The sequence below is a fragment of the Falco cherrug genome, chromosome 8 (genome assembly GCF_023634085.1).
Source record: "Falco cherrug isolate bFalChe1 chromosome 8, bFalChe1.pri, whole genome shotgun sequence".
NCBI classification, from domain to species: domain Eukaryota; kingdom Metazoa; phylum Chordata; class Aves; order Falconiformes; family Falconidae; genus Falco; species Falco cherrug.
The window spans coordinates 48566853-48581500 of record NC_073704.1 but is presented as its reverse complement, the minus strand read 5'-3'; the positions used below and the strand labels follow the sequence as shown (position 1 = coordinate 48581500).

Sequence of the window (14648 nt, the reverse complement as noted above, 5' to 3'; positions counted from 1 at the left end):
GAGCGGTGTTCCTTCAGGGCATGCAGCTGACTAAAGTTACTGGGGCCTCAGGCACCAAAAAGACTGAGCTGCTTAGAAGAGAAAACACTAGTAAAAGAACTGTCTTACTTCATTTCTACCTCCTTGTTCCCCTTTGATGGTTTCATTGGGAGGGCTGGCACTTCAAAGGAGTAATCTTCTGTTGCACTTACTCGTCCTTCTGTAGTTGACAGAACTGGACTGGTGGCTACAGCAGAGATCACACAAAAGAAGATCCTCTACTTCTCAGAAGTAGAAGCCTGAGGGACAGTTCTTCAGAGAAACCCAGATTCCACAGAACAGCAGAGAACCTTGCTCTATAAATATTCAGAAACTTGAACAACTACAGAAGCGACCAGCAGGGAAGAACCTGCCAGAGGTCTGGGTGACAGGTCATGAAACATCTGGGAACTAACTCTTGCCTAACAGACCCACCTGCAATGAACAGCAAGAGCAAAACAGAAGAGCAAGAGCAAAAAAAAAAAAAAAAAAACAGAAAGTAAAAGCCAATGGCAAGTACAATGGACAACTGAACCTAGAGGAGGCGGCTGACAGTTTCAAGGCTGAAGCTGATACTGTCCAAGAAACCATCATGTCAAAGAGAGGAGAAACAGACTGTGTGTTCCAACAGCTTTGTGTGGCTGTGGTAGAAAGAAACTGAGGTAGAGACAAACACTGAACAAAAGAAAGACTCCTCAGAGGCAGCTCCCTTAATGTGGCCTTTCTGTGCTGCAACTCACCTCTCTCTCAGCCATCTCTCTTCCCCCCTATAACCTCCTAGCTTTAACTTCAGCACTCTTTTACCCACTTGAATATAAACATATTTAAACATCACTTACAATATAATTTTGGATGACTGGGCAGAGAATACAGTCATTTCACTTGCTTCTGTGTGCAAGTCAAAACACTAAATTCCTGCTCAGTTTATACTCTCATTTCCTGTCTGTCCACTCTGATAGGTTCTGTCCCACTTTTGAGGCCACCTGGGGGTATCTGAATTAGCTATAGCTAAAGCTGAATAACTTCTGCATTAGGAAGTCAACTCCAGTAGAAATGTCTTGCCTGTCCAGCTTGCTCCTAGCCAGAAGGTTTGCCAAGAACAGAAAGCTGTAGCATTGCAGCATCAGCAGCAGTTTCATACTAAGCCAAAACCTATAGTGTTCAGTAAATGTCATTCTCTTACTGAATCGTTTCCAGGCAGCATTGAGGGATTTGACCATTTCCACAGCATGTTGAATAACACCACCCTAACTATTCAACAAAGGCTAGCAACACTTAATATATATTTCTGGCATTCTCCCAGCTGGATTCAGGGCACAAAAAAAGGCCCATCCTTCTGCATTTTGGCTCAGAAGTTCACTGCAACATATAAGTCTAGTACTGAATAATCTTCTAATATTAGCACTAGTCAACAAGTTATACAGATGTTAGAATTATCTGGTATTCAGAGAATAAAATTATGGCATCTTTTAGAAATAAACTACACTTTAAAAAATATCAAGCTGCTTTATATGAATATTAATGAGCTAAATGTTTTAAAACTGTAAAATTAACACAGGTAAATATCATTCCAGTTGAGCTACCCTCTCCCCTCAACCTGGGGCTCTTTCTAACACTCTGTTCTAGTTCATGCTCCATATGCAGCTTCTGACCTTGTATTGCTCCTTTTACCCATATTAAAAGCTCCATCGTTTTAATAGTGCTGTGGGTAGCTAGGTTGAAATATAGCTGCATTTAAATTCAACTTGGTGCTAAAACAGTTTCTGTGTTCTATAAAGATAAACAAATGGTTGTGAAGAGATCCTACCTTCCTTTTATCTCCTGTATGGAGTCACATTTTAGTCCCCTTCCAGCTTAATAAAGTAGTAATTACAGAATTATACACATTACAGAAATATAAAAATTTTCTTAAGAGCTTAAGTTCTTCCCGAACTAGTTTGAAAAAAAAGTCCTAAAAACAAATAAGCCAAAAAACTCACAAGAGAATGCAATTTCAGTTCTTTAATAAAGAAGAAAAATTCAGTATAGAAGTATTTTCCCTAACCCTTCCCTGATTAACACCACCAAATACTGCCTGAGCTATGATGAGGATTTTGTGTGCCATGAGTTGAGGGGCATGGATTAGCCTGCAGGCGCACAGGTACAGTAGAACAACAAATGCACTGATTTGAAGAAGTGAACAAGTCCATAACCTTGGGGGTATCCATATATAAAAGAATATACTAGAGATGTGTAAATAGTTCCTCCTCCTAACCTTCATGACCAATTTTTCATTTACAAAAGACCAGATGCTTCACGCACGCTGGCAATTGCACACAAACCTAAGTTCTCCCAGACAGCACATTATCATTTTTATTTCTCTTACATGAAAGCTCTCCCCAAATGCCCATTCAGTTCTATTTTCTACTTACAATGAAATGAGAGATTTCAAGCCTTTGAATGCATCAGGCGCAATGTCAGATATTTGATTCTTGCTGATGTCTCTGTAAAGAGAAGGGAAGATTAAAAAAGTATTTGTAAACAGGAATCTGAAGAAAAGATTTTAGCTGTATTAGAAGAATATACTGGGTACAAAAACAGAATTAAAAGATCATATTACCTCAGAGAAATTATGAGCTATGTAAGGACAAATTCCAGGAATGAGCAGAAAAACATCGGTCAGCACAACAGGCCATAGCCTCAGTAATTCAGCAGCTCCCCTGTTAATAAGGTCTTTCATTTTATGGACATTGAAACAAAGAGTTTTATGAATAGCTTTGAATAACTACAGTGAGGCAGCCTATCGAATAAACACAGTTGATAAAACTATGTGTTAATAAGTGCTATTAAGAATGGACATCACATTGTAACTCTGTGGGGTGGCCATCGAGCACGAGGAGCAGCCTGTGACAAAGCATAAAGGTTCTTTGGAAGAACCTCTATCACTCTTATGATGATGACATTCTTCTGACGTAAGACTTCCTGTCGCAGCGCTCTCCAAACTATCAAGCTGCGACAAGGTCTTTTACCATCTCATACCAGCATACACTACATACAGTCCCTCTGCTGCCTTCACATCATCTTGCCTCATCCAGGGCCTGCTCTCTCTTCTCTCTGCTTCTTCCTCTCTCTCTTCTTCCTCAGCTGCTCTCTCTTCATCGGCTCTCAACCACTTAACAGAACCAGCCACAGCTGCACCTTATCTACATTGGCCAACGTGCCGCCTCTGGCGCCAACCCACAGTTGTATATTATCAATTATAATTAACCCAGCTTCATTCCGCTACATTTTCCCACACTATCTCTTTTTAATACCAGTGGGAAAGGATGGGAAACAGACTACGCAGCTCCCAATCCTAACGCAGGCACCAGTGTCACCGAGGAGTTTGGCACTGTACCAGTGGTGGCTGGGTTTTAGTGGCCTAGAGGAAAGAAGCAGCATCAAATTCTACCAGGACCTTGCTCTGGTGAGGCAGGCAAGAGGAAGATTGACACAGCACTGGCAGGTCTGCCTACACCAGGGGTCCTCAAACTACGGCCCGTGGGCCATATACAGACCCCCAGGGTCCTCAATCCGCCCCCCGGTATTTACAGAATCTCCCCCCCCGCCCCCCCCGGGGGTTGGGGGGGAACCGAGCAGCTGCAGATGACTGCCTGCCACTTACTTCATCCGCGCGCCGGCCCCCTGGTTAAAAAGTTTGAGGACCCCTGGCCTAGAGCTTTCAGACACTAGGGAAAGCCTTCAAGCATCTGAATGGAAATCATGGACCTTTCTTTGAAGCCAGCAGCACTGTGGGGAACACTGAGCGCATCGTGGACCCTGTCAGGGAACCCCAGCAAGATTCCACCCTTTTCAGCCACGACGTGAGTGGAATTCAGCTACAGCCTGCTGTCATTTTCAAGGCAAAGTGTGCTCCTGGATTGGAAAACACCCTTCAATTTTAATCATAACCAATCAAGTACACAAAAATAAATATAGACTATGCCACTATTTCTTTATACATAGAGCCACATTTACTACACTTGGGACCCAGATGCTCAGAACTGGGTGCCCTATCATGACTGTCACTGCAAAGTAATCTTTCTGTCAGTCAGTTCAATCAGGTGCTTAGCTACAGGCGTAACTTTAAGCCACCTCGTTGCATTCACTGACAGTTGGTATCAGCTTGTATCAGTAGTATCAAATCTTTTCACTGATAGCTGAAGCTGGAGTAAAATGTCAGGTACATCTTCACTGTTCCTTCTCCTGGAGCACATGCTGAGGATCCCAGTCAGACTCTAAATAAACGACACATGAACAATAACGTAGGAATTGGAAAGTAAGAAGGTTTCCCATTCTATACATGTTTTGAGCTACAAATTCTGCTGGTTAAAATTTTAATGAAGTCCTCTAACTGTTTTCAAATCTAGCCACATAAAGTGGGATTTTCTTTGGTTCTTTTATAAGGCTCATGAAACAACTGCTCTGCAATCTACTGATGTTTTCTATTACAATATCCTGCCTACAAGGAGAGCATTCAATAAAGGTTTCTGGTTCTTCAGTTCAACTCACGGCAGCCAAATTTGTGACAACGAAAGCAGGAATATTTATTTTTATACTGGGTTTTGTGAAACCTATTTAGACTGCCTGGCAGCATTTGCTGTTTTTTATCTACTAATTCTTATCTAAGCAGAAGTCTGATGTGAATCTGTGCTATCTATTTATTGAGGAACATACTAAAAACTGTTACAGCCCATGAAATCATCAGTTTGATGAACAATGACAAGCATCTGTAAAGGGGCATCTAGTTTTTGAAACAAGTATTTCAGCACTATTTTATTGATTTGCTGCATTTCCACTTTTCCACCCTTTCTCTCTCCCCATGTCCGGACGCTAATGAGTGTATAACTAATGGTGCCTGAACGTGCATAAATGCCATGCTGGGTGATGACACTCACTCACTTCATGCAGATGCACTACAATCAGCATTAGAAGATAATTAGACACGTTATTTCCTTTCCATTAGAGCCCAAGCTCCACTGCTGTTGGATAAGGAGGCTCCATCTCCTTCTGACTTGACTGAGGCAATGGCATTCAATTATGTCCTTGTACTTTTGTTCCCTTCATTTGGTCTGCTTTGGTAAGATCATCTTATTCTGTGCTTGATTTACAGCAAGACAAAGAGATATGGTTTTTTCTAACCTGCACAACTAATTCGATTTACATCACATAAGGCTCATGTTCATAGTTTAGGGCATCTCTGAATCACTCAGTGGAAATGTGGCTCTTTAGCTGAAAATGTAAAAAACCTATCAGGATTCCACCCAGGCAGGGAATACATTAGTCAGCTCATACTAGTCTCCCTGCACCTTTGACAGCACAGTAGAGATCTTTCTCCAAAGGCTGTTGAACACACTTTGGAGAGTGGCTGTGCTGTTACCAGTTAGGGACATAAACTGTTTCTGACTTTGCATCAGGGGAGCAAGGATACCCTGTGAGTCACTGTAGAACATATAACTGTATGGCTTAAATGTCTTTACTGTAAAAGGTTTTGAAACAAAAGAGACTTATTTTTAGATACAGCCAAATGCAAAACTATTAATAGTATTAGATGAATATCCTCTGTTGACTAACATTATTAGAAACAGATTACTTGATTATCTTAAACATGTAAAATGGACCGTTCTCACTTGACAAGCGTACTCAGCAAAAATCCATGTCATATATGGTTTCGTTTTCAGAAGTTGCTTAACAAAAGTAGCAGTGCTACAGAGCTACTGGGAAGGCTGTGAAATCTCAATGTGTTTTCTTCTAACATATGGTAAATTAATTTGACAACATGAAATGTCACTACAAGCATCAGAGCTAGAGAGGCACAACCACATCTTTCAAAGTGGCTCCATGTACTTGGCTCTCGGTCTTGTGCTACAAACTTATTAGTTAAGAGCCTCAGAAAAGCAAAGACAAAATGAGAGGTAATGCCATAAGCTTTGGAACTCACAGGCTAGAAGTTAAAGAACTATGGTACAAGCACAACTGCTATGTAAATGGATTCAAAATGGCATGTCTGGGCTTGGACTCTTCATGCAATAATGACAACTTCTATCTCTGGAGATGAGACATATCTCCTTCAAGCCCCTCAAACCTCTTCTAAAGCCCTTGAATAATTGAGCACAGAGCTAGGTCCTGTTACATTTGCCCCAAAATCAGGGGAACCATCATCCCAGATTGTATAATTCAACTGCATATTTGAAGTCTACAGGTGCCAAATTTTCCGAGACAGATAGATTCAGCTTTACATAATTAATTGTGTGAGAAGACGTGGGCAATTATGATGAAGTCCAAGACATAAAGGACTTCAGCTCTTTTGGTAAAACTCAATCACCAAAATTACTGTCCCATCCTGGAAGCTATTAAAAAGACATTCTAAATAGCAAACTTGAGCTAGATGCAAATATGACTCTTGGATTAATATACATACATTTTCTGCTACCATCTTGACCTATTAATATCAAGGCATATAAAGATTATCTTGGACAACTGGCTCTTACTTAAAAATTAATCTCAGTTATCCATTTATTTAAGAAAACGAAACTGCATAATCTTGCAGGAAATAATCAGTAAACAATCAAAATACTGAGAGTGCTCCAAGTGAGCAGTCTATTATTCCTAACATTCTTGAATATTTATTTACAAGAAGGAGAAAAATACAATACAATTAACAATGTTATGCTAGTACTATCCTCTGAATTTTATTATTATCATTATTATTATTGTTGTTGTTGCTTCTGCTGCTGTTGCTGTTGTTCTTAATTTGTACCCTGGGTAGGGCATAATTTAATTAAATCAATAATCTTCATGCTATTGCACTGCTCACTGAAATCAAAGTGAAAGAAATTAAGAAAGGCTCATGACTTCCGTGACTTCAAACATGTCTTTCCTCTATAAGGAAAAGGATGGATAATTTTTTTGTTTTAAGAGGTTGTCCTTGGCCAAAGTATAGTTTTGTGTTAACAATACTGTCAATCTTGCACATTGAAAAGATGATGTCAATAATCTCTTCAAACAGTGGAACAAATGTTCTCAATTAAACTTTATGTAACAATAGTGATACCCAATTTAAAGCCTCACTGTCCAGCAGGAATAAAACTTTAACAAGGAGACAGGTCAATAACCAAATGGCAAAGCATCATGTTTCTTACGGGACATTCTGCAGCCTAACTGCCTATCCCAAGTTTTTCCACAAAATGCTGTCACATTAACTAAGCTTTGATACAGATCATCTGGCACAATAACTTACTATTTAACTATGAGTTCAGGTCTCAATGAGTATGCCAATTATACTCCAGAAAGCTGTTAACACAACTTGCTAATGGAATTCTGCTGTGAAATTCTAACATTAACCATTTCACATAGTAAGTGCTGCATTGGGTTGAGCAGCTAGTCAAGTTAAAGAACATTTTTTTTTGGTCAACTCCCATAAAACTAGAGTTCACCAATCATGAAAAATGAAAAGACAGTAAAACATTGCCAAAATCTAAAATTAGTCATACCTCAGAAAGAAATAAGTAGTGACTTTAATAATGAAAAAGTTACAAGTTAGATCACTGAAAAGGGATCTATCATTTTTCACTGAAATTACCGTCTTGCTATCTAATACAGTACTTCTTTAAAAATACATACAGCTATATTGAAAGTGAGACAGAAGAACAGAGACTCTGTAAGATTGATGATTTGACCTGTTAAATATTAACATCCATATTTACAGCTCTCCAGCTCTAGGAAGTTGGTAAATTTGAACTGGCAAACACATAATTTTACCCTTAAATACAAAGGTGTAGCACAAGCTCATTTCAGTCCCCCCAAAAATTAGCTATCTGATAATCCAGTGTCTTCTGTGAAATGAGCTGACCGTTTCTTATTTCCAGTAAGTATTATTCACATCAGAAAACAAGAACTGTAAAGGCACAAAGCCTGAATGACGTCTGGAGGTTACTGGTCCAGTGGTACCCATCAACATCATGATACTACAGTGAAGGAGGAGTAACTTGTTTTACCATTTTATTGTTGTACTACTGTCACAACTTGTCTCATATATCACTTAAAAATGAAAAGAAACACTGACCAGGGATTATGCCCAGGTTATCTGCATGAGAATGCTGCTACAAATTAGGATTATTTTTTTAAAATCCAAAGAGAAAACACAAGAACTATTAAGAAAAGAATTATCTGGGTGTCTACTGGTGATTAAGAAACAGAGAAAATAAGCTCCAGCAGGTTTCTTTGTTTTCTTGTAAACAATCAAACCAATTCAACATCAGGACATTGAATGCACTACAGAAAAATCCTAACTACTTCGCAAGAATACACACTCCTGCTGTGGCTGGGGCAACTAAACTGAAATGATACAAACAGATACCAGAATGAATGAGAAAAAAATATGACTTAAAATCTTTTCTGAGGAAGTAGATTTGAAGTTTGAATAGACTAGCAACTAATTAGTTCACATTGTTTATAAAAGGAAGTGAAATTACGCATTATTAAGGATTTCATGCACTGTTAGGCATCCTGAACCAAATTCCACTATTGCTTACACTTTGAAGAGATTATTTGTGCAATCCCCAGTGATTTCAACATAGAAATTGCCAATATGTTTCTAAAATAAAGACACTGAACTTGAAGCTAGAAGATCATGATTGCTCTTGCACATTGGTCTTATTAAAACTTACATTCTCTTAAGCTTCTTGTACTGAGTAAAAGCTCCAGGGGGAATGATTTTGATGAGGTTTTGTTCCAAACGTCTGAAAACAAACAAAGTAATATATGTGTTAACTACACAATTATAGGACAGGAATAACATTAAACATGATAGCAATATTTTATATAAATATAAAACAAAAGAGTTTTTATGTGAAACAGATTTTTCTTTTGAAAGCCAGTAAATGGAGAAAATTTAGAAAATAAACTTAGAGACTTAGAAAATAAAATCATCTCACTGATTACACTAAATCTGTACAGAAAAAAGTCTCAGGCTATAGAAATTTCATCTTTAAAGCTCATGGAATTAATAAAATTAGTAGACATATTTTTCTTACTACTTAATCGAGGTTAAGGTAGAAAAATCAGATGCTTTTCTTGACTAGCTGTTGTAAATAGAACATAGCTATCCAAACTAAAAGCTAAAGTTGTGAAATTTTAATAAGCAGATTAATAGTACTATCAGGGTGACTCAGGAGCAAAAATCTGTAGGAACATGCTAAAAACCAAACTTGAATTAACTGTAATATGAATCCAGATTTTTAAGTGAGGGGGAGTGTCTATGTTAAAGCAAAGCAAAAAGATCCCTGTATCTTTCCATTTTAAATACAAAATACTGAAGGTGTTCTAAAATATGGTCCAAACTACATGTAAATGCTGCTGTTTTCATTTCTAGGTTTGGTTTGAAAGAAATATTCTTTATGAAGTATCATAAATGCATGTATCACTAACATAAACCGTAAGCAGCTTTAAGATACTGCATACAGTATCCACTAAGATTAATTTCTGTTCCTTCCCAGAAGTATTTTCAAGTCTTTGTCAGCAAGTTCCCCAAATTCCTGCTAAAATGACTGTCTTCTCCTCAGATGAACCCTAAATATTAATCTCAATTAGAAATGTAAAAGTGGATCTTCATACAACTAATTAAAATTACTATGGCAGCTAAATTCCTACAATCAGAATTGGAACTAAAAGCAAAATCCAACTTTACCTAGCTTTTACTTGTTATTCAAATGTTGTGTATTTTTTCCAAAAATGTCATAAAAAGAAACAGTTTCAATAGCAAAAATCTGTGGTTGGAAATGGTTTAGAATTGAAATACAAAACCATACTGGAATGATGGAATAATTCAGTCTAGTCATTTAGAGCTGCTGCAGCAATGCAGAGGGAAGAAAAAATGTTAAAACCAGGAATGGAGATAAAATGAGATGCAGAGAAAACTAAATCATGATTTTTAAAGGATTTGGGAATAATGCAGAGTAAATGTGTAAGGTCCATCAACCCTCTGTTGTACAGTGTATTCCTCTGTTGATCTGTGCTTTCAATCCACAAAAAAAACCCCAAACCGCCCCCTTGAAAATAAGATATTTTGCCAGCTCAGTTATACTCTACGTAATGAATATTGTAAAACTTGCATAGTCAACTTGAACAGTCTATGTGCATGCACTCTTATTTCTCTAGCAGTCTATTTTAAAGGTTGTGATCAGAGTTAATTCTATCCCTAGTTTTGTGATTTGAATTAGTGTCTGAGGTTTCCTTTCCAGTTGGTCTAAATATAACGTGCTTCATTTCTGGCAAGTCCACAGCGAAATGTAAATTGCTGTAAGCTTCAGCACGCTACTATTGTTGGGTGTTTGTCACCAGAATTAGCAGTACACATACTCTTCCCATAAAGGCTTTTTGTCAGCTTGCCAGTTTGGTGTTTAATTCCTCCCAAGTATTTCTGTGCAGACACTTCTAGGAACAAAAGGGCCATGCCTGTTCAATTTCTTTGCATTATGGATGCAAATTGGGGGTTCACACATGCTGCACGTAAGCATAGCATAGCAGTCCTCACAGGGAACCTCAAATACAGTGGGGGGTGGGAAGAACATGACTCCGTTTTATTAGCACTTAAAATTCCATGGAAATTTTAGTGGCTCAAGAGTGGAAATACGTACACAGAAATTTTGCCCTCAAAGGGCAAAAAAAGCCAAAATCAGAATAGCCACAGAACCTGACTGATAAGAAAAAATGAAATTTCTAGAAAATGTGGAGAGGAATGTAGAAAGAGTTGATTCAGAGAGCTACCTTCTGAAGCAGTACTGAATTCTTCACCTTTTCCTACTAAATTTGCAGCAGATGGCCTGTACAGAAATAGATGGACAAGGCTGTTGTCATCTGCTGCTATATTTTCACCTTAACACCTTACATTTTTTTATTGTATGAAGCTCTTTGTAAATGAAGGACTAAAGGCTACACATACCACACTATGCTCATTGTACTACATTGTGCAGATGCTACCAGAGAAGCAACAAAGCAGTACTGCGTGCTCTCATCAGGGTGTGTTTGTAGGTGGATTGCAACTTGGGCACAAAATGCAGCTGGTCTTGGAACATTAAATAAAGTGCAGCATTAAATAAGCAGGTATTTTAAAAATACAAAGTACTCATTTGACTTTCATTTATTTTTTCACAAATGCATGTTACAGATTGGCAGACATAGGCTGAAAAACACAATGCAGTTATATGAAATAAATAACAGAAAACAAATTATTTGTACTAATACTTTGTGCGTTCACCTCCTCTGAGCTCATAAATGACACGTGAAGGGCAGTATAGCATTAAAAATCTCTAGGAAACACTAGGTTTTGCCAGAAGGGGTGCTGGCAATTTCTAGGTGATGAAAGCTTAATTATAAACCAGTGTTATTCATGATATAATAGGAAACTGCTGCTAGAGGTGCCATCTTCCAAATAGAGTGACAAACGGAGTTCTTATCTAGTGTTGTAATTTTTTTTCTCAAAAAAGTGAAAAGCTAATCTAAATTTTACAGCCACATTTTATTTCAGAGAAAATTACCTGGTTTACCTAGAACATGACCCCTGGAAAACTGTATTTTTCATGGTCTATCCCTGCATGCTGTGAAGTGCTGTCATACACTATAAAACTACCTGTGCTAGTGCAAAGCAACCTCAGCGAGTTCGTTTTTTTTGTGTATACCCCATGTTTAAGATTTCTCCTATCTCAGTAAAATTTTCCTCGATTTCCCTCTGGTACTTCATAATAACATCTATTTAAAAGACTCCACAAGTACAATTCAGAAAACTGATAAATTGGCCACATTCAAACCTCTCAGGGGCTTTTGTTCCTCCTTTCAGTTACCCATTTCACTGTACCATGTCACCTGCTGCCAGCTGTATCACTTAGATGAGCTGAAGCATATCTCCCCACTTCTGACACATGGCAATGCTCTGTCTGCCTCTCAAAGCTTTATTTTAGAGTCTTTGACATCAGCATCAAAGGACAAGAACAATTTCCTTTCTCTCCTCTAATATATTATCAGACATCGGAAAGTATGAGGGGCCTAATGGATTCAGATGCATTTTTCTTGTAATAACATGATGTAGGACAGGATAAAGCCCTCCTTCTTCCCACTCTCTTTGAATGACTTTGCAGCAATTAGAGTAAAAAGTAAACATATTGGAGGAAAAAAAGAGAAAAAAAAAAACCAAACAGGGGGAAACTGCCATCAAATATGAGAAACTATCCCAGAGTAAAGAGTAAGCACTTGAATTCCCATACTAATCCATCTCAAAGTTCACTGAGGTGCAAATCCTTTCATCACCTCCTCATCTGGTGCCTGTACTGCTCACACCCAGGATGGCAAAACACAAAGGATAAAAAAACTCTGCCTAATGCAGCCTTAGCAGAACCAGCCCACGCTCTCACGAGTGACGAAGCCATTTGTCTTGAAGAGTGATTCCTCCTGCAGAGTGGGGCAGACAGACGTATTAATTTAGGCCTTAACTATATCTCTCTTTCATTGAGGGAAAGAAAGAATTTGTTATTTGCGTCTCTAATGGAGCAGTTTGCTAGCAATTTTCCCATTTGAAACACCGTCTCAGCTGCTAATGTGTAATGTTTTGTCAAGCTTACCTACCCATAACATAGACAAATCACTAGCTTGGAGAAAAAGAGAGGGAGTGAAGCATCAGTACTGGTAATTCTTAGCTGTCAGATGAACAGAGCCTACAAATGAGACAGCCATGCTCTACTAACAGTGCCACTGAGCTCTTGCCTGAGACGTGTCAGAAACATCCCTTTGCATTGGGCAGCCATGAACTTCCCTGCTGGGAGACAGCGAAAGAAGTGAATGAGCCAGATTGCTCCCTGGATTGTGTCACTCTGTTCCCAGGGCTGAGGATCTTTCAGGCTTGTATCACTCAGGCAGCCAGTAACCAAAATAAATCGAGAGAGAGAAAGCATTAGATTAGATTAGTGTAGCAGTAACCTGTAGCACATTCATGGCTGGCAAGATGTACACAACCTGTGTGAAGGTTTTTGGGAAGGGCAAAATCCTCACTTTTCTCCTGTCCCATAAGCAGGGATTTGCAGGGAGCTGGTTAAGGATTGTTTGCAGGAAATAAACAGCATGCACATTCCCCACAGTGACAAAGCCAGGGCTTGGGAGAGCCATTTATAATAGGAAGGAGGAAAATTTCTATAGCACATACCAATCCAGAGAGAGACTGTTCCTCCCTGCCAAGGAGTGAGAACAACTGGATTATAAAAGCTGCTTGGACCATTATCTTACATTCCGCCTGGTCTAGTGGAAGGTGTCCCTGCCCAAGGCAGGGTTGTAGATGATCTTAACTAGATGATCTTTAAGGTCACTTCCAACCCAAACCATTCTATGCTTCTATGATTTATCTCATATTTTTGGACTTACACCTCTTATTGTACATTTTGGACTCTGATGGAGAAAAGTCCACAGATGTATTTTCAGTATTTAAGACGAATAAACCATACTTAAAATCTGGTCTTCTTACTACAAATATAGGCTAGATTTGATCCCTGTCCTGACCCAAGTCTTGCCTCTTCATTTGATAGATAAGCTTTACTCTTTACTTTTACCATGCACAACAGCTCTGGGTAACTGCACTGAAGTATTTACCCAATGGCAGCCCTGGACAGGAGGCACCCTTGGTGGAAAGGAAGGAATCCTGCCCTGCTGTGGCTGATTCTGCAGTGAAAAATGCAGAAGCCACAGTATCACCCTTTACACCACAGCACTGCAGCACCACGTAGGGCACTTCTCTGCGCAATGCAAAGCAAAAAACCTGCAGTCCTGTTGCTTCAGAAAGTGTTTACGGACCTACATGACCGAGGAATGGCCTTCTTGTTGCTCTGCCTCTCACCCCTCAGTTCTCTGACAAGTAGAAAACAAAGTGTTTTGGAATGGCAGGACGTTCAGCATTTTGAATATCTGTGCAAACTGCTTGTTTTAACAGACAGTTAAAGCCTTCAATCTTTACATCAGCCAAAGACTCTACTGCCACTATAAAAACTGGACACACATATGGTTCTCCAACACTTTTATATGGCTGCCTTTCATCGTAGTACCTGAATGATTTCCAAACAAAATTAATAATATGTATTATAAATCCCACTCATTGAGTTTGCCTCAGGAACTCGAGAGCTGAGAGCCAGTAAACTGTCTGCCTATATTAATACGAGGTGACAACTAGAGTCTCCCTTCATATTCCAATGTTTGCTGTTGATTTTCAGGGTCTAGCTGTCAAGCTCCTGCTGTAGTTTTGAAAAGGACTGCTTATTAATTATTCACTTAAGGTCAGATCTTCAGTAGACAAAATTCTATCAAGAATGAAGTGACTTTTCAACATAAATATACCTAGGAAGCTACAGAGGTAATTCTGCCCACCAAAAGACATCTTTGAGAATGAAACCAGATGTTTTGATATGTTCCCTGACAAAACGGCGTTCATCTAAAAGTTGTGCTAGTGATACTGAATCCCACAGTGAATTTAGTTTAAGCTGCCACAACTCTGTATTTGAGCAGTTGGTCAGGTATCTGCTGGTAAATGCTGAATTTGTAATGGCAGTCACATTATAAATCTACCAGCTCTGTTGTTG

General features: G+C 38.8%; 1 protein-coding gene across 1 annotated transcript in view; it reads right to left on the bottom strand.

Annotated features, from left to right (window-relative positions):
- SLIT3 (slit guidance ligand 3) overlaps positions 1 to 14648 on the bottom strand; it is a 531568-nt gene that overhangs the window by 165392 nt on the left and 351528 nt on the right. Inside the window, exons 11-12 of the mRNA XM_027810336.2 lie at positions 8706 to 8777; positions 2430 to 2501 (exon numbers count right to left, since the gene is read on the bottom strand). Coding sequence (XP_027666137.1) covers positions 2430 to 2501; positions 8706 to 8777 — 144 coding nt within the window. The remainder of the gene's footprint in view (positions 1 to 2429; positions 2502 to 8705; positions 8778 to 14648) is intronic.